Source organism: Papilio machaon, chromosome 3 (genome assembly GCF_912999745.1).
Source record: "Papilio machaon chromosome 3, ilPapMach1.1, whole genome shotgun sequence".
NCBI lineage: Eukaryota > Metazoa > Arthropoda > Insecta > Lepidoptera > Papilionidae > Papilio > Papilio machaon.
The window spans coordinates 2,834,542-2,852,836 of record NC_059988.1 but is presented as its reverse complement, the minus strand read 5'-3'; the positions used below and the strand labels follow the sequence as shown (position 1 = coordinate 2,852,836).

The following is an 18,295-nucleotide window of genomic DNA, read 5'->3' as shown; positions in this document are numbered from 1 at the left end:
GATACCGCGCGAGTACATTAGTGGCATCTGTAGGTGTAGTAATTTTCAGTTTTTAATAACAGTGATTAAAATAATATTGATCATTAAAACCTTATAAGTAATATTCTATGATTTGTAACATTGTTATACAAGCTCGTAAAATTAAGTAATAGAAATATTTAGCAACTATTTTAATCTATAAAAACGACTGGCGTTTAATGAACATTATGTTTGGAACAATGAATCGATTATTGGCGGTAGTTTTGTTCATTGGAGCACTTTTGGGAGTACGTTTTAAAATTTTAACTTCTTAATTTTAATTTTTGCTTATTGCATGTATGATTTTTAATTTCTTTTTTAATTTACAGGTGACTTTAGGTCAATGTTTGCGTTATCCGCAATACGTGTCTTTGGACCCGGCGTCATCTGTTTCTGCTCCAGCGGATGTGAACACGTTACTTCAACTAGCATCTCTCATGAACAAAATAGAAGGCGACAGAGCCGAACGATTTAACTCTGATGATATCATTACCAAATTGATAGATGCGCTGATTTTAGTCGCTACGAAAAATAAATGCTCAACCAGCGGCAAAGATTTAGTTAGCGTGGAGCTTGGTTCTACTGACCTATTAAGTATTCTGTAAATTATTCATACTTGAGTGGTATCCATATGGGTGACTTTGTCATTTAAGTATAATGAGTAATAACAGTTTTGGAGGATTTAGAACGATGTTTTTCTTTTATACTTTAAGTTTTTGTGTTCTATATAAAATTGTTAAAAATAAATATTATAATAATATTTTTTATTTGATCTTTTATCATTTCTATGCAGCGTCCTTTCCAGAGATGTTTATTCTATTTAATCTCACTTATATTTTAATTTTACCATCATTAAGTAAGGTCCAGCAATGGACAGATTATGATAATCATAAGGTAAGTTGGCTTACCCAGTGACAGTTGTCACTTGTGTACTTATACTCTACTACACTATTGTTACTGTAAACGCAATACAAGTCATAATGATAATGTTGATTTCTTTGTTACTGTTTATTCCATTCCACTTAAAGTCCCAACTGCACTTTATCTAAATCGCTTGACACAATACGTGACTATTCTAATATTTTATATAACTAAGAGGGATCCTCATGAACCTAATTCTTTGATTAGAACAGAAAATACTGAACCCTTAATAAACAATGGTACTTAATTTAATAATAAAATGTGCTATGATAAATTGTAATTAATTATAAAGGGTAGTATTTCGTAATAACGGACATATATAAAAGAAGTATTTCTAGAGCAACATCATTAGTAACGGAGTTAAAATGGCGTTATTATATGCACTAAGTTTTGCTTTGGCTGTATTTCTATCAGGGGTAAGTCAATGTGAAAACAATTATTTTTTTATTTAATTCAGTCATAATCGTATCACATATCAACAGCGTTAACGTCGCCTTTCTTTGCAAATGCAAATGCAACTAATTTAATTAGAACCATAACTTCTAATTGTACTTCAAGAATGGTTAATATGTCTACGAAAAACAATGTTCATCATCATCATCTCTATAATTTTATCAAACTCACGTATTGTCGGCGCTTTAGGTTTTCCTCCTCCAGAATCGATATATCTTCTTGATCATATCACCTTCCACGCAATCCATTCATCTCTTACTTTGTCTACACCTACCGGTGTACCCTTCCACGTTCATTGTTAAAGCCTTTCTTGTCTCATTTCACCAAGATTCTTCTCACCTCACTACATGCTTATAATATGTTTGTGACTTCCTATAATATACAACAAGCAATATTATGAACACTAAAATAATGTAAATTTTGTAACATAAGTTTTTTTTTCGTTAATAGATGCAGGAAGCCCAATGTCTGACTCGTAGGTCTTGGTCAGCGTGCAACTATGAAGATTTAAACGTCCTCCTCACCCTAGCACGAGCTCTAGATGAAACTGAAAACGCAAGGCTGTCGTGTAGAAGCAACATCGACGTCGAAGAAATTATTATGAAATTGATCAACGCTCTGGTGTACACGACTGTTAGCAACACCAAAAATGGAAGCAGTAGCGGTGGAAGCCGCAACTCTGATGAAGCTCTTATCGATTTAGACTTGCTCAACCCTAACGACCCCGACAACGTACTTAAACTAGACCTTGCGAAACAAAAACTGCTTGGTCTTGGGTTAGGTAATAAAAATACTGACTGAAATATTATTAAAAATACAATAGTTAAACAATATTACGTGCAATAGTTTAATAATACTCGCATGATGTGGCATTTTGTCATTCTTAAACTTTTGTAATCATATTTATTATAAACAAAGATGTTACATAACCTTTCTAAACATAAAAGGTTAATAATAACAAAGCTCGAGCAAAGTTGTTTGGTCAGTAATAATCTAATTTGAATAGGCGTCCATAAAATTACGCTATCCTGCATTAATGGTTATATAATATACGATTTTTAAAAAAATATTTTTTTTATTTATTACAATTGCTTTGAGACAACATTCATAGCAGAAGTAAACTTAACTTTCGTTATAACTAAAATACAAACATGAAAAGAAACGTGTTGTATTGCTTGTTTACATTAGGCCAGTTCAGTAAGGCGCCGGCCTGGCTTGACATTTTTGGCGTTGTTCGGTTACATAATACCAGTCTAGTTTAAGGTGTAGATTTGTAAAGTCTATTGGGACAATGGCGTTTAGGAAGCAGTGAAAAAACACTTTGTAAACATACACTACTACAAGATTGATGAAGTTAATATCGACATTTTAAAAAATATTTAAAGACGAAGCTAGTTAATACTAATATTTATTATAATATACTATATATTTTGAACAATAAAGAGCTACAACAACATAAAAGAAAAGTGGTCGCGCCACCTTTTTGCCCGATTAACAGTCCAATTCAAATTTCCTCAAAATAAGTAACACGTGGTTCCTTTACAATTGTTCTGTAAGCACTGGACTGGCTTAAGACAGGATGTCAGTTCGGCCATTCTGCCTCAACTGGCCTGAATTGTAGAAGGCTATCCCAGTTGTCGCTGATTTTCAGCGTGACTGGTTTACTGAGCTGGCTTGATGTAAGCGAGGCATAATTGCCAAATGTCAGTTGACAAACAACGGTTGACCAAATTGACATTAGAAGCAGTTTGAAATTAATTTGTTTTGTTTTCTTTGTTTAATAAAAAATATACTGCACACTTATTTAAGAAATGAAGTTTTCGACGTGACCATAGTTTTTATTTATTTTTAAGTAAACGTCAAAATGACTTCTGAGGTCGATTTTGTAAAAACAAATGAATTTATACAACGAAGAAAGTTGAGGCTACAGCAGGTTATATTTTTCTACTATAGCCTTTAAATACATTAAGTTATACGTAATCTAATAAAGCTTTGGATTGTACTTTTTGTAGGTTCGGGAACAATCAAAAGATATTGCCAAGAAAATTCGACAGCGTGCTAAAGAAGAAACTTTACGGCAAGTGATAGACGTTGATTCACAGAGGAAAAAACAGTACCTTGAATGCCAAAAGCAATTTGTAGACAAGTTGCAAGAAATTTATGCTAAAGGTTTAGAGGATGTGGGCAAAGGTCATAAGAATGCATCAAAGCAACTTCAACAAGGTAACAAGCATTTTAATTAGCTTGGTCATTCACATGTAGGTATGTTATGTATGCATAAGTTGTATCCAGTAACACAGATACCCCTATTACTTAGTTCTAAGTAAGCGAAACAAGTGAAGATGACTAGACATCTAGTTAATGACCATTCTTATTGATTTATTTAGTATTAAGCCATTTTATAAAGAGATTAAACATTTACCATGTTCTCCAATAAAAGGTTTTGAGAAGAAGGTTGACAAGTCAAAATTAAGGGGTAAAGAAGCAGTGGCAGAAGTAAGACGAAGAAAGCAAGAAATATTAGATAAGAAAAAGGAATTGTTAGATAGAAAACTATTTGCTAGGTATGTTTAGTCCTCATTAAGTTAGATTTAGTTTATTTGATCATAAATATCACACAAAATAGTTTTTATTAAGATAGATTAACTATTTACTTAAGGAAAAAAAATATATATTTAAATGAAGAACTGATTTTCTTTTCATTTTAGGGAAGTGGCTAATGAAATAAGTAGAGAAAAATCTAATGTTGTTGCCAAAACTCTTATAACAGAAAAGGAGTCCAATTTTGCAGCTGATAATAAGGAACCAGAGAATGATAATCAAAGAAATGTAGTTGAACCTGTAGAAAAGGTTGATATGGGAACACAATTAAATTTAAATGAACCAACAAATGGTTATCAGACTGATATACCAGAACTGTTGTTACCAGAGAATGAAACTATAAGAGACCCAGTTGATGTACCAGAGAAGCTTGAAAGATCTAAAAGACCCAATCTTTTTGCACTCAGTGACGAAATGCCATCTAGCTTGCGAGGTGGCGCAGTAAACACTCCTCAGTCTCAACAAATGAAGTCAGCTGTCAATTTGGTTTCCGAACATATACAAAATAGACATCTTCGCCTACGAGAAACAGAGGCAAGACTAAATAAAAGGCAAGATGAAGAGTTGCGAAACATTAAACATACCATAATGCAATCCAGAGCATCAAAGCTGAAAGGTAATCTCTCTGACAATGTGTGCCAAGTCCTGGACAATCAGGCCATCTCGGTTCCATCATGGAGATCCGAGCAGAATTGTAAATTTTGTGTCAAAACTTGTGTTAAATCTGCTTTACCTCCTATCAATAGCAGAAGATTCAAATCAATTATGAATTCCTCTATTAATAAGAATATTACTTCTGCAAGGTCGTCTAAAAAATATTTTCAAATGCACAAACTAGAACAAAGTGCATTTGCTACTAATAACTCCTACTCAAGGAGCTTTAAACAGCCAGGTGATATAGTTTAATTACGGAAATTTGAAAAGTAAAGTATGGTTGTTTCACTAGCTCTGTAAAAGTTTGAAAAAAATTAATTAGTTTGAATCTTTCATTTAAAATTGTAAATCTATGATTTAGTTATTCCAGTTAAAGCCAAAAAGTTATATAGTAGCTAAAACTTTAGTAGTTTTCTTCAAAATAGTATTTATTTAATTTTATAAAACAAAATTGTAGCACATAAAATTGACCTTTAGCTAAATTTTTTTTTTATTTCATTTTACTATAGTAACATTTTACTAGAGACTACCTTTATCTGATCTACTTTATATTCAAAACAATGAAGTATTCTTATAATAATTATTTATTCATTAGACTTCGATTTTTATTTCAGTGAATGGAATTAACAAAGATAATTGTGCCAGTACAAATTCTGTAGATACCGCACAAAAAGGTTCAGTGACAATGTACAATCATCTGACCAAGGACACCAGAACTATGCTTACTAATGATGATGATCTAGTAATTCGAGAGGAACATTTTGATGATGATGCATTTACAAAGGCACAGAAGGAAGACACAAATGATAATGTCAAACAAAAAGAAATCCACAGCAAAATAGCAGAAAGAAGGAATAAAGTTGCAATGACGAAAGACAATGTTGATAAAGAATACAGAGATACATTGGCATTTTTGAATTCATTACCTAAAGATATGTCGGATAAACCTATTGTAAGTATACCGTTAAACCTGGATAAGCATGAGTCATTGTCTTCTCCAGACAGACAACCTCCATAAGCGAGAAAGTTAGGTAAGATGGAAACCTCTATAAGAGAGAAAAATATTGTGGTATCTTGGATCTCGCTTATGCAGGTTAAACTGTATTAGATGATTAATTCAATATTGTAATCATTATTTTTAAAACTAGCATCAATAAAATATCGGTTATATATTTAAATGTGTTGTTTTACAGAGAAATGCATTCATGGATGAAAATCGACAGCAACAATTAAAGGAAAAACGGGAACAGAAATTGACAGATGAATATAGAAATGTAGAAAGGCAATGTAGAGGACATCATAAGTGTAAGGTAAAGTAAAATATATACATAAACTAGCAACAGCTCGCGACTCCGCCCGCTCGGCATAAAAAAAAGTAACCTATGTGCTCTTTCATACTATACTCCACCTCTATGCCAAAATTCATCAAGATCCATTGAGCCTTTCTAGAGATACCTTCAAACAAATATCCATCCATCCATCCATTATAGTAAGATTATAAAATTAGTGTTATAAAAATTTATATAGTGTCCCAGTCAAATGATTATTAGTGCAAGCACATATCCAAAAATTCTGTTGCTTCACTAATGCTGAAATTTTGTTATTTACTAAGCAACCTTAATTTTATCATTTTACAATATATATATTTTTCTCCATAGCATTTAAAATGTTGTCAAAGTAATTCAAAATCAGCAATAAATAAAAATGATGATTCAAACGATGATTCCCAGTACACATGGGTACCGGTACCAGAAATACCAAAGAAACAAAGTGTTGACGATGTCATAAACAAACATGGTAACACTGTTAAATTCAGTAACAAAAATGACTACCATGAATATAGATCAAGTAGGAAGCATTCACCTCCAACTAAAGATATTCCGGTCAAATCTAAAGTATCAAGTAGATATGTTGAAACTGCAATAATTAAGGAAGTAGGTGATGAAACAACTGATTGTTCATCAATAGTATCGGATACTACGACATCTGAAAATTTTGCACTAAACAGAAGAAATAAAAAAGATATTTTAGAAGAATTGGACCCACAGTTAACTGATGCTGATAGGATTATTATTTACAAAATTCTCAATTCGAAAAATGACAAAAAGAAAAAATGTTCTAAAAATAAATTAGTTGATAAAGTAAGGAGTGCAAAAGAGAGTGTTTGTGAAAATATTCATAATGAAAAATCTACGCAAAAAACTGAAGATAATATTAAAAGCAAGACATCTTTTGATCAACTTACCGAGGGTAAGTTTTTTTTTTTAACAGGGTCGGAAGCTGTTGTTCGCAGAGCTAAAAGTTAATCCCATCAATGTTGGTCTAATTTTTACAATTTTGTCTGACCCAATCTCAATTGCGGAAATACGACTATGCCAGCTCGTTTATTAAAAGAAAAAAGGCACTATGGGATTGACATGTCCTAAAAGGACGAAAATCCAAAAAAAAAAACAGATTAAAAAAAAAGTTTTTTTTAATTTCAACTGATTTTTATTTTAATTTAGTTGAAATGAGAAAGAGATTATATTTCTCTTTTTTTTAATTTTATGTTATATTTATTTAATATTTTTCAGGAATCTACAAAGCTGTTAATAAAAATGGGTAAGTTTGCACAATATTTATTTGATTTAGTGCAATAGATTTTCTGAGACTAATGCTTTTCTTCAGTCAGGTTTATAGTAAAATGAGTATTTACACATCTAACTCTGAAGAATGGTATTTGCCAGGTGAAAAAAATCCATGGTGGTAAATATTAAAATTAAATAATACATACAATATATTGCATTTTTTGTAATATTCAATTTTATTTTTAAATGTATTGTGTTAATAAAAATATAAACGTATTTTGAAGTAACTTTAGTGTATGTACTTTTTCATTATCAAGATGTAACTGACACAGTAATTTTTGTAATTTTATTGTGATGTAACATAAATATTTATTTTGCTCGCACTGACTGTAGGATATTTTTCGTTCGTACTCCATTTCATTGTATCCCGTAGCCTTAATAACTATATCGATTTTTACTTGTGATTGGTTTTTTTCTTAAAGTGTTTTAGGGATATAATTAGAAGAGTTTTTTTTTATGGTTTTCTGATTTTTGGTAAATCAACTTGTGTCTAATGGTCCATTGAAAATATGTTAACATTATTATTTGCAGGGACAATTTGACTTCATTGCAACTCTGTGATCCAAGCTCATCTGACAAGGATCTCCAGCAGGGAGATGGTGTACGTCAGTGTTCATGTGTCAAATTGCATTGTCAAGGTATACATTTTAATAAAATATTTTATGAATCAGTCTTTATTTAGTATGCTTAAGTTTTTTTTAAATAACTAATAAAAAAGCTAGTTCTTGCTATCGTCAAATTAGATCTTTGGATTCGTACCAAATATTATATTTTTAGTTTTAAACTTTTTTTTTAATATTTTGTTTTAGATGTCCATTCTCGGAATGTCCCGACCGACACTGGTACCAATGAAAGGTATATCTGTTTTTATTTTTAATTTGTAATGAATAATTTGCCTTTTAAGTATGCAAAATAAAAAAAAAATAAGAGAAGACATGAAAACATCTTATTTTATTGTCCTTTTCAGATCTGTTTTTAAATGCCAATGTGCAATGAATACAAATCATGCAGAAGGACAGACGATTCACTATCCCTCAGCTGCTACTTCCACTACGTCTCTCAAAATTGGCGAAAATGTTGCACCTAATAATGGTTGTCTAAAGGTTATCGACGACGTCTGCCAAGAGAATGGAAAGTTTTATGTTGGAACAACAGGCTACCTCAAAGATGAAGCTTACGAAGTAGTTATACAACTCAGGAAAAAAGAAAACGCAAAAGATGGCGCTCAGGAAGAGAAACTTAAAAATCAGGATGAAGATACAAATAAAAATACCAAGAATATAAATGTGCCTGCGCAAAGTCCTGCGCCAGAAGTCGATATTAATGAAAATGCTACTCGTGAAGTTACTGAAACACATACAGAAGAGAAAACTAGTCCATTGACTAATGTAACATCCCACAAACCAACGGACCCAGTTTCTGCAAAAACTAGCCCTCAGAAATCAAAATCAGTGGGCAGTCAAGATGAGCGCAGAGAGAACAGTGTATATGCTAATAATCCAACAACATGCACTGTCACTAAACATGCTACTTCGACCTACACACAGACAACGAGTTCTCCAATTCACAAACCAATTTTCATGCACATGAGTTCCACATCTACTGCTTATATGAGTCCACCAGACATTATCATGCCTAAGTTTTCTAAACGAGATTACGACGCCTCGTATGATGAAACTTATGATTCAATAAAGGAGTCGCATAATTCTATGTCCTATAAAAATTTTCAAACTTGTAAATGCAAACATCATGGTCAGAGAAGAAAAAAATCAAAACACCAAAGTGAGCCTGTACCAAATAGCAAGAAACTGAATTATCAGGTCGAAGATATATTCACGTCGAATAATATAAGTAGTGCTGGTGAATTAAGTGATGCTTGTTGTAAAAATTACAAAACAACTACAGATAGTGTTTATTCAAGAATCTGCTGTGCGTGTAGCAAGATAAAAACCTGTCACAAACATAAAAAGGAAGCAAAAGGAACTAAAAGTTGTAATCATCGTAAATCCATGTCAGTACGCGACGTACCGAATAAGCATGTTAAATATTCCAAAACTAATGTATCGAAAAGAAAAATTAAAACTCCATTAAATCCCTTAGTTAAAGAATATGTAAATAAGTTACTAGAACTTAACAAAGAGGGCATGAAGGCTATTGAAATAATAAACGAAGAATGCAGTTCCGTACCTACACCGAGCAGTTCCATTATAAATGACAATCTTAATCTAAAAGGCAAATCATTAGCCGAGAAAAAAATATCATTGGAACAAATTAAAAATATTCTGAAGGAGAAAATTATTAATGATCTAAAACTTAAAGATGATACAAATGATGCAGAACTCGCGAAACGTGCAAATGATCAAGCAAACAAACATTCAAAACTGCATACAAAATTAAATAAACGAAAACAACTACATAAAGTAAAATCATTAAATATTTCAAAAAAGGTTTCTACAACAAATGAGCCTAGAAATTATTTACATGAGATTCAAGCATCCAAGTCGACAACAACATCCTCGTCTTATAAAACTGATACCAGTGATCAGCCAGATTGTTTAATATCTAATAGCTGTAATAAAACAGATGAAAAAAAATCTACACAGCCAAAGAAAATAGTAACAGGCGCAAAAGACCAGAAACCTACGTATGATAATATAGTTTCAAATGGTTCGGTGCCGCTTCGATGTAGATCTGATAACTTTCCTCCTTCCTCACATTCAGAAAATACAATTAAAAACAATCATCAAGATAAATTACACATCCCGCCTTCTAACACATCGACACAAACTAATGTATTTGTTTCCGAAGAAAATCTTGTGAAAGTTGCTGAAGGTAAGCTTCAGAATATGGAAAAGATTGCTGATCTCACAGAAAAGTGTACAAAACGTTTATCAAATCTTGCCAAGGTGCTCGAAGAAGTAAGACGAAACAAGTCGTTATTTTACAGTCAACTAACATCATCTGACTCTACCTCGGACTCAGAGGCAGAAAGGAACAGAAAAAAATCTATAGAAAAAACTTTATCTCCGGCCGTTATTGTTCCTGAAGTTCACAAGCCCTCTGCTCCAATAGAAGAGAAGGAAAATAAAATAGACAATAATACATTTACCCCGTTACTTTCTGATATTCCAAAACTAATAAACTTTTCGAATCCTCTATCTGAAGCTGACTCTATGATCACACTTGCATCTAGCAAAGAAAGTTTAAATATAGAAAATCAACAAAGACCGAAGTCAAAGCCGCCGCCAGCATTATCGAGAATTTATTTCAAAAATGATCAAGATCATGTAATTCCCCATGAATTATCGACGGTGCTGGAAGTAGATTCGCCTATGAGTTTAAAAGTAAAAAGTCAATCACGCAACGATATTAATGCTGATGTTATTTCTAATGCTTCAGTCAAAAAAGTAGATAATACTAATACAGAGCAAGCCCGTAAGAGCACTTTAAACATTTCACCATCTACTTCGAGAATGGAATGCCTCGAAACAGATTCATTAAAAGCCACAATGAGTGCATTAAGAAAACTTCCCAAGACCACAGATTTAAATGGTGATTCTTCTGACAACTCAAAGTTACCTATGATGGACATGCAGCAATTTAATGAAATTATGCTAAAACCGTTTATCAGTATTAAAGAATTCACTAAGAAAAAAAATATTGAAAACGGCGACGCATCCATTTTGGACGATCATTTAAAAAGCGTTTTAACGAACGATGACTTGAGTTCTTTACATTCTGAAAATAGTTTACCGGATGTTATAGCAGAATTATTGAAGAGAAAAATAATTAATGAACCTTTTAAATTTGACACGGCGTCTAATGTTAACACGAGTACCACATCAGAATCATCAATGTCTCTATTAGCTTTGTCAAATTCAAACAAAGACAAGAAAAGAACAACTATTTTACACCAAGGCAAAAATATTGTAGAAACTTCTGATACATTGAGCATCTCTTCAAATCCAGATTTGGAAAATGCATTCCAAAAATTAGGTATGGGCTGGGCTTCGTCTACGCTCAAGAAAACTAAGGAGCGTCTTGCCCTCTCCTCGTCATCAAATACTTCCAGCTCGAGTGGACCTCAAACTCGGAGTAAAATTGGTAGTATCCCTCAATCAAATGCTGATTACATTTTAGCGCTACAACATGTCAATACAACGACAAGACGAAGCTCGAAAGATGATCCATCCAAAAATCTTGAACAGCAAACGTCTTTGTCAAATTCTATGACTGTCAAAGAATTTCTTACCAATCAACTTGCCAAGAAAATACTTTTTACAAATCCATCTTCTAAAGATTTAACCGATCAAGAATTCATTTCTTTATATGAGACTAAGATGCCTGAAGAAATGAAGAAAATAGTAGAACACGACCAATCTGGCAACAGTGTAGGTAATTGCACCAGCAACAGAGCACGGACATCGACACCTGTACAAATTTTTAGATCAATGACGTATAAATCCACTTCCAGTTCGAACACTTCGAACGGCTTGTTCAGTAACGCCGATGACTTGTCGTCTGTAAAGGTTACATCAAATTCCATTCGAAATCATTCCACTTCTGACAAAGATGACTTGACCATTCCAAATTACATTCTAAAAGTTACTAAAGGACAATCTGATTGTAGTAAAAGTGATTAGTTGACGTTGTATTTTATACAAGATTACTTTTTGAAATTAACTAATTATTGTAGCTTAAATATGTTAATATTGTTTTCTTCCAAGATTTATATGTATGTTATTAATAAATTATAATTATTTATTTATGTTAATGTTTTATTACTCTGTCAGTATAAAATGTGATTGGGGAAGATATTAGTTGAGATTTCTCTACCAATGGTACTAATGCACATTTTCAATATTTAACTGTTGCTAGCTTTTTATAAAAGGGGAATCGTAAATAATTACAAATATGAGATTGCAAGAGACTGGCTGCGAGCTTCCTCTGCTAAAACAATTTTATCCTCATTATCCTTCAAAAGGAGATGTTTTTTTAGTTAGGTTAGGACAATTGAAACTCCATGTGAGCTGAAGGTGTGAGATGCTTATTTATTTAACCTAAGATTTCTGACACCAAAATCTGTGTATAAAATATATTGTCATCCCTGTTCTTTGACAAAACAGAAATGACAATACATTTTAAACAGAGATTTTGGTCTTACAAACCCACACACAGTAAGCTGTAACTACTGTTAAGCTATTATTGATGTTGAGGTGCTCATATCTGGCTCTTCCTGTGGTATCTAATTTGTGAAAAAATGAAATGAGGTTAAGCAATATTTAAACGAAATTAAAGCTTGAATCATTTAATAAATAAATTAATTCTTAAAATTAAATATGTTACACATATCACAAAATTTAAACCAGACCTCTAACACAAAAGAAATATTCTAATGATCACAGAAGCTGAGCTTTGCTCCTAAATAATACTACAAATTAATTAAATCAGCATCTACATAACTAGGTGCATTATTTAAAAAAAAGACATTACAAAAATAAAATGAGATAATTTGAGATTTCTATCAGTTCTAAACATTGTGAAATTTTGAGGTAGCAAAGTTTAGCTTTAGACTGGTTTAAGTAATTTTACTAGATTAATACAAAATATCATTATTCTGCTTTGTCATCTTTAAACAAATGTTTCTTGGCTAATGTGTATGCTAAGCCCAATGTCAATGCAGACACAACTGTGCCTTGAGCGGCTACTCTAAGTTGCATTAAGAACACACTTGTGCTCATTTGACCTCTTGTCTTGAATTTGTATGCCCCAAATCCACAAACACCAATAAGGCCAATGATACCTGGAAAATAACAATCATTTCAATGTGTTACAACTAATTAGTATTCCTAACTGCACAGTAGAACAGAACAGCAGTTTTCAGATATATTGGTGCCTCGTAACATGAATTGCTTCGGAGGACACAATGTTAGGTGTAGTGGGATGCGGGGGGAGGGCACTGAGTAATGCGCCAATGATCTTAGGCCGCCAAGGTATTTGAAAAGACAAACATAATTCTTTTGAAACTCATCTATGTAAATTATAGACTTAAGAAAACAGAGAAAAATTTTTGAAGTTGATTACCAACAATTTTAATGCGCGTACAACTAAACATACTTTTCTAAAGAGGAACGTGTTTAATAGAGGCTGAATGAAGTATATTTGCATTAATATAATAAAACAATATCTTACCAATTATCATAAATGGTGAATCTTTAGATTTTCTGGCTAACTTGTCAGCGTGAGATTCATCGCGGTAATCAAATATAGGCTGCGAATTAGCCATTTCTGATGAATAAAATCCTTAAAAAAATTATGACATTGTCAAATTAATGAAACTATATTTTAAAAAATAATACTTTAATTTTTGAAATAATAATATTTACCTTTGTATTTCTGAGATTTATCGTATTGGGCGACCAATTAATAAATTATATAATAATTTAAAATTTTGTTACATTGCATCACTCCTTACCTTCCTAACCTTGAAAAATTTTTCCCATGTTAGTAAGTCATTGTCACTGTGACACTGACAGATGACATCGTTAGTTTCCTTTGATTTAGGCAAAGAAATTGTTGTCATTGATACTATAAACTCAAAAATATTTATTTACACTGCATTATTTTAAAACTTGATATAACAGTTTAAATAAAATCGTTTATTATCTTGAAAAACTTAATTAAACTTGCTCTACATCAACATTTATTTTTTATTCCAACAGTTTTCTTTAATATTACCCTCATTAAAAATGAAATCTAAAAAAATCTTAGTCAGTAGTAAAAAAGTAAAATTAAGTTGATTTACAAAAAATAAGAGAAAATAACATTGATTATATTTGCAACTGATAGGCACCATCTTAATATGTTTACAAAATTTTATAAAATATATAATTCACATTTTATAAAAAATATTCTACAACGTTAATTCGTACATATACGTTTTTATTACTTTGCTTTATTATAAGTTAAATAAGACATACACCATTACTTTTAAGTAAAAAGCAAATTTTCATTCATAATAGCAATTACTCACACCATATTTTAAGCAATTAAAAATTTTGGTCCCATTTTAGTTTTTAAATATTTTTTTCTTGTACACATATTTCATAATGCACATATGTTTAAGGAACACTAAATTCATATAGGTATTATATTAAGTTTAACTATAGACCTAAGTGACAACGTGGATTTGCGAATCACTAAGAATAATATCGTCGGATTTCAGCCAAAATACATTCATATGTCGATTCATCTATTATAATAAATCTTTTAGCTCGTCTGCTGAAGTAAAAAATATCTCCAGTGTATATATCAAACCAAAGTGCATGGATATGTAAATCATGCTTCTCTAATCTCTTCTTTAACATGCCGTATGAAGCAACATTTTGTAACTGTTGCAGAGTATTGACCTTAAAACAAACAAATAGCATTGGTAAATGAAACCTGCATCATTTTTTTACTTTAACGGAACTCCTTTTACCAAAATGTTAATTGCGACATCATGGCTAACCTGTGACAGTTTATCTTCAATGCAAAATTTATTTTCTGGATCAATATAGGCAACGAATTTTCTTTGTGGTGTTTCAGCTGTGAATAACATAGGCTTCGCAAAGTCACCATCCATTTGTAGAAATTTATTGAGGCTAGTCTTGCCGTGTGTACATAGCCATGACTTGAGTGGAGATATTCTTCTCTGTTCCTGTGATTTAATAACAAAAGTTAATATGATGTTATAAAAATGTTTTATAGACACCAAAATTTCATGCAAAACACTTCTAGTATTATCTTACTAATATTATAAATGCGAATGTATAGATGGATGTTTATTTGAAGGTATTTCCGGAACGGCTCAACGGATCTTGATGAAATTTAAAGAGCGCATTAAGTTTTTCTCGTTTAGATTCCAGTATTAATCATCGTCAAAGGCGCTATAACTGCGGGTTGATCTGGGCTTGGTCCAGAAAGCTTAAAGTAATAAACATTTAAAATAGGCATTGAGCGCCGTAAATAAAGCACTTTAAAAAATCAATTATTTTTATGATAAGACGCCCACAGCAATGTAATTATGTATAATAACAATTACATCGAAAAATTGTCTGAGTTGTTAATTATTTATATTAAAACGTCTTACTAACAATGTTAGATTCTTCTTTACTTTTAAGTTTATATAAAAGATTCATTGCTTTGCAGTCACTATGACCGCAAACTATAACATGCCTTATATCATTTACTATGCAGCTTAGCTCTAATCCTGCTGGTTCACAACTTGTCATTTCATCTACAAAATGTTCAGAATGCGGGATAAGATTCCCAGCATTTCGCACTGTAAGAAACAAATCAAAATAAATTCTATGCTATGACGAAATATTGGCTAGCCTTGTATTTATTTTTACATATTCGGCACAGTTATAAAAAAATTTCTTGTTCTTTATTCTAAGGGTATATTTATATAAACCACCTAAATCACGGTTTTAAACAAAACATTTCGAAAAAAGCTTATTTCAAAGGAAAGATATATAGCAATAAATAATTCAATTTTTTGTAATTTATTCTAATTATATAATCAACAGTAACAAACCTACAAACATATCTCCGACGCTTGTTTCCGTGAATCGTGTGGGAATCATTCTGCTATCCATGCATGTATAAAAAATCGCTTTAGGCTAAAATTAAGATAAAATAATTAAGTATAATTTTAATGAATTAAAACATACAACTATAGAAAAAGGTATCATATCACGAGCGTTTTTTATCTCGTCTGTAATATGTACGGTGGCTGTAAGACATGAAGTGTCAGAGTCTGTGAGTTGAGCTTTTATTTTAAAATATTTATCTGTCATTGTCACCCAATAAATGAAAAATATGAATGTTGGATTATATTAATCTAATACGTAATAAGGTTTAATCTTTTGGAGGCATTATTATCCTATAGGCAAAATTCTGGACTGTTTTAGATACTACATTGATCAAAGTTAATAAAACATCAATGCAAATATAAAGTACATACAGTTCACCAAAAACAAGGTTAGTGATTTACTTACCACTGGATTGTCGCGTACTTCTTGAAATTGTTTTACCATGCTCGCTCTATCAAGCACTCGGTATCTCATAATACCTCGCAATATTCTCTCCATTGTAATGTGCCTTATTTAATACATTGAACACAAACTATACTACTAACTTATTTACGAATGAAAACAAGCATTGCGTTAACCTGCGTTTGACACTTGTGACCTTCACTAGTTGTACTTATCGAAATAGTCGTAAGATTGGTTTTACTAATAAGAATACGAACAGAATACAGCCTTTTCATATGACTGTGGTTAAGGTTTCTAAACAATATATCAGAGTAGATTTTTATTTTAAATGTAAATAAACACATGACAATTGATAATTTCATTTATCAGTCATATAATATAGTTGTGTTCCTGTTATTTATATATTTAATTCTGTTTTTTTTCAGATGAACATTGAAAATCCTATTGGAGATGGAACTAAGAAGGAGAATTCAGTTCCATTCTCACCTAATCATAGATTTTTGGAGCCAGAAAAAGCTGTCAAAACAATCACTGATATGGCAATATGGGAGAAGTCTGAAGCGTATATGGAGTACACAGGCTTTATAGCTACACTAAACGAAGCAATTAAAGGCAAACCACTCTCTGTTGATTGTAAAGTGTCACCTAATTTAATAAAAATGATGGACATGTTGAATAAAATTGATAAGTTGATAGACAACTGTCCCCCTGTTGAACAACCCCAAAGATTTGGCAATACTGCATTTAGAGAATGGCTCACACAAGTAAAGAGCAACACAACAATATATCTTCAAGAAGCTCTAGATCAAAACCTTCATCTGACCATACCAGAAATTAAAGCATACCTCGAGGAGAGCTTTGGTAATGCCACTCGCATAGACTATGGAACTGGACACGAAATGTCATTTATAATGTTTCTATGCTGTCTTTACAAAATAGGTTGCCTAGTTCCAGAAGATAATGTTGCAACTGTGTTCATGTTATTCAATAAATATCTCAATATAGCGAGGAAACTGCAGAAGACATATAGAATGGAGCCAGCAGGAAGCCATGGTGTGTGGAGCCTTGATGACTACCAGTTTGTGCCTTTCATCTGGGGTAGTTCACAGCTTGTCGATCATCCAAGGATATATCCACCGGCAAAGTTCTTAGAAGATGAAATTGTTGAAAAATTTTCAGATGAATACATGTTCTTGTCATGCATTAAGTATATTAAAGAAGTGAAAACGGGTCCGTTTGCGGAGCATTCTAACCAGTTGTGGAGCATCAGTGCTGTCGGTTCATGGTCAAAAATAAATCAAGGTCTCATTAAAATGTATAAGAAAGAAGTTCTGTCCAAATTTCCCGCTATCCAACATGTATTGTTTGGGTCATTACTTCCAATACGTAGATTTCAAATGCATCACTAGATTTCATTCGAATTTTTAATCTAACTTTTTAATTATTATTTAAAATAGTCTTGTGTCTTATAAAAAACAGTATTAAGTTTGAAGAAAATATTTAACTGAATAAAAAAAAACTGTTTTAAATGTGATATTAACATATTTAATAAATTATTGTTTGACATTTATTATACGGAATTGTTATATTTTAAAAAATTTGTGATAGATAAAAAAAAGAAATTTTCCTCATTTACAGTAACTAGAGAAGATGATCTTTATTTTTTTTTAATTCTTCTATTTAAATACTCTTCAGAATTGTTCAAGAGATTAAGTGCTTGTTCATATGTTGTAACTCGTGGGCGTGGTCGTGAAATTTCAAACATATGACATTGAATAAGAGAGTGAATACATCTAACTAGAAGTGGAGCTCGCGATTTAAGACCTATTTAGACAATACCACTTTCTTGTATGTATCAGAACAATAATTGAATGTAATAAATTGCACATTTAATTTAATTTTCATAATTGTAAGAAACTGTCGTTTAGACTATACAACGCATTTATTGCTTCAATTTAATTGTTTGCAACAGGCAAGAAACTG

The 18,295-nt window shown here is 31.7% G+C and overlaps 5 protein-coding genes across 11 annotated transcripts; 3 read left to right on the top strand and 2 right to left on the bottom strand.

Annotated features, from left to right (window-relative positions):
• The first annotated feature begins 1,155 nt into the window (after positions 1-1,155).
• On the top strand, positions 1,156-2,232 carry LOC106712385. The gene is made up of 2 exons (XM_014504910.2): positions 1,156-1,355; positions 1,843-2,232. Exons 1-2 carry the CDS (start codon positions 1,305-1,307, stop codon positions 2,191-2,193), a joined length of 402 nt encoding a protein of 133 aa, XP_014360396.2. The 5' UTR covers positions 1,156-1,304; the 3' UTR covers positions 2,194-2,232.
• A 905-nt stretch (positions 2,233-3,137) lies between these two features.
• On the top strand, positions 3,138-11,917 carry LOC106712281. 2 transcript variants are annotated; one of them, XM_045686458.1, is made up of 11 exons: positions 3,138-3,325; positions 3,405-3,615; positions 3,833-3,956; positions 4,101-4,609; positions 5,262-5,599; positions 5,841-5,957; positions 6,306-6,897; positions 7,221-7,248; positions 7,806-7,912; positions 8,084-8,129; positions 8,242-11,917. In XM_045686458.1, exons 1-11 carry the CDS (start codon positions 3,257-3,259, stop codon positions 11,915-11,917), a joined length of 5,817 nt encoding a protein of 1,938 aa, XP_045542414.1. In that variant the 5' UTR covers positions 3,138-3,256. The 2 variants fall into 2 exon arrangements, with proteins under 2 accessions (XP_045542414.1, XP_045542415.1); XM_045686459.1 differs by lacking the exons at positions 3,138-3,325; positions 3,405-3,615; positions 3,833-3,956; positions 4,101-4,609 and adding an exon at positions 4,803-4,885.
• Positions 11,918-12,749: 832 nt separating this feature from the next.
• On the bottom strand, positions 12,750-13,873 carry LOC106712374 (HIG1 domain family member 1C). The gene is made up of 3 exons (XM_014504897.2): positions 13,661-13,873; positions 13,467-13,577; positions 12,750-13,077 (listed from the first exon to the last, which is right to left on the bottom strand). The coding sequence occupies exons 2-3, from the start codon at positions 13,558-13,560 to the stop codon at positions 12,887-12,889; spliced, it is 285 nt and encodes a 94-aa protein (XP_014360383.1). The 5' UTR covers positions 13,561-13,577; positions 13,661-13,873; the 3' UTR covers positions 12,750-12,886.
• A 466-nt stretch (positions 13,874-14,339) lies between these two features.
• LOC106712298 (beta carbonic anhydrase 1) lies at positions 14,340-16,524 on the bottom strand. 4 transcript variants are annotated; one of them, XM_014504803.2, is made up of 5 exons: positions 16,316-16,523; positions 15,853-15,937; positions 15,410-15,597; positions 14,785-14,973; positions 14,340-14,683 (listed from the first exon to the last, which is right to left on the bottom strand). In XM_014504803.2, exons 1-5 carry the CDS (start codon positions 16,406-16,408, stop codon positions 14,474-14,476), a joined length of 765 nt encoding a protein of 254 aa, XP_014360289.1. In that variant the 5' UTR covers positions 16,409-16,523; the 3' UTR covers positions 14,340-14,473. The 4 variants fall into 4 exon arrangements, with proteins under 4 accessions (XP_014360289.1, XP_014360290.1, XP_014360291.1 ...); XM_014504804.2 differs by having other exon boundaries at positions 14,548-14,683; positions 15,492-15,597; positions 16,316-16,524; XM_014504805.2 differs by lacking the exons at positions 14,340-14,683; positions 15,410-15,597 and having other exon boundaries at positions 14,842-14,973; positions 16,316-16,521.
• Positions 16,056-17,772, top strand: LOC106712297 (serine/threonine-protein phosphatase 2A activator). Of its 3 annotated transcripts, none has more exons than XM_014504801.2 (2): positions 16,056-16,076; positions 16,738-17,772. In XM_014504801.2, exon 2 carries the CDS (start codon positions 16,738-16,740, stop codon positions 17,719-17,721), a length of 984 nt encoding a protein of 327 aa, XP_014360287.2. In that variant the 5' UTR covers positions 16,056-16,076; the 3' UTR covers positions 17,722-17,772. The 3 variants fall into 3 exon arrangements, with proteins under 3 accessions (XP_014360287.2, XP_014360284.2, XP_014360286.2); XM_014504798.2 differs by lacking the exon at positions 16,056-16,076 and adding an exon at positions 16,117-16,298 and having other exon boundaries at positions 16,738-17,771; XM_014504800.2 differs by lacking the exon at positions 16,056-16,076 and adding an exon at positions 16,570-16,642.
• Positions 17,773-18,295: the final 523 nt, after the last annotated feature.